Source organism: Charadrius vociferus, unplaced genomic scaffold, assembly GCF_000708025.1.
Source record: "Charadrius vociferus isolate BGI_N301 unplaced genomic scaffold, ASM70802v2 scaffold2018, whole genome shotgun sequence".
NCBI classification, from domain to species: Eukaryota; Metazoa; Chordata; class Aves; order Charadriiformes; family Charadriidae; genus Charadrius; species Charadrius vociferus.
Window position 1 is genome coordinate 13318 of NW_009649494.1, and position 577 is coordinate 13894.

The 577-nt window shown below is 59.4% G+C and overlaps 1 protein-coding gene across 1 annotated transcript in view; it reads left to right on the forward strand.

Moving 5' to 3' along the window:
- Positions 1-577, forward strand: part of HNRNPL (heterogeneous nuclear ribonucleoprotein L) — a gene marked incomplete at its 3' end in the record, with an annotated part of 5484 nt that overhangs the window by 4613 nt on the left and 294 nt on the right. Inside the window, exon 6 of the mRNA XM_009890005.1 lies at positions 503-570. Coding sequence (XP_009888307.1) covers positions 503-570 — 68 coding nt within the window. The remainder of the gene's footprint in view (positions 1-502; positions 571-577) is intronic.

The following is a 577-nucleotide window of genomic DNA, read 5'->3' on the forward strand; positions in this document are numbered from 1 at the left end:
GGTGGATTTTGGGCACAGAGAAGGTGGATTTTGGGCACAGAGAAGGTGGATTTTGGGCACGGGGATGGATTTGGGCACGGAGTAGGGGCGTTTTGGGCAAAGAGAGGATGGATTTGGGGCACAGAGAGGGTGGATTTTGGGTACGGGGATGGACTTTGGGCACAGAGAGGGTGGATTTTGGGCACGGGGATGGGTTTTGGACACAGAGGGTGGATTTTGGGCACGGGGTTGGATTTGGGGCATGGAGTGGGTGGATTTAGGGCATGGGGATGGATTTGGGCACGGAGTAGGGGCATTTTGGGCACGGAGTGGGTGGATTTGGGGCACAGAGAGTGTGGATTTTGGGCACGGGGATGGATTTTTGGGCATGGAGCAGGTGGATTGTGGGCACGGGGATAGGTTTTAGGCATGGAGCAGGGGGATTTGGGGCAGGGGGGCGGGTGGATTTTGGGCACAGAGCGGGATCCCTGCGGGCTCACCTTTCCACCGCCGCCCCTTCCAGGCGAAGTTCATGAAGAGCAAGCCGGGGGCGGCCATGGTGCAGATGGAGGAAGGCTCCGCAGCGGAACGCGGCAGC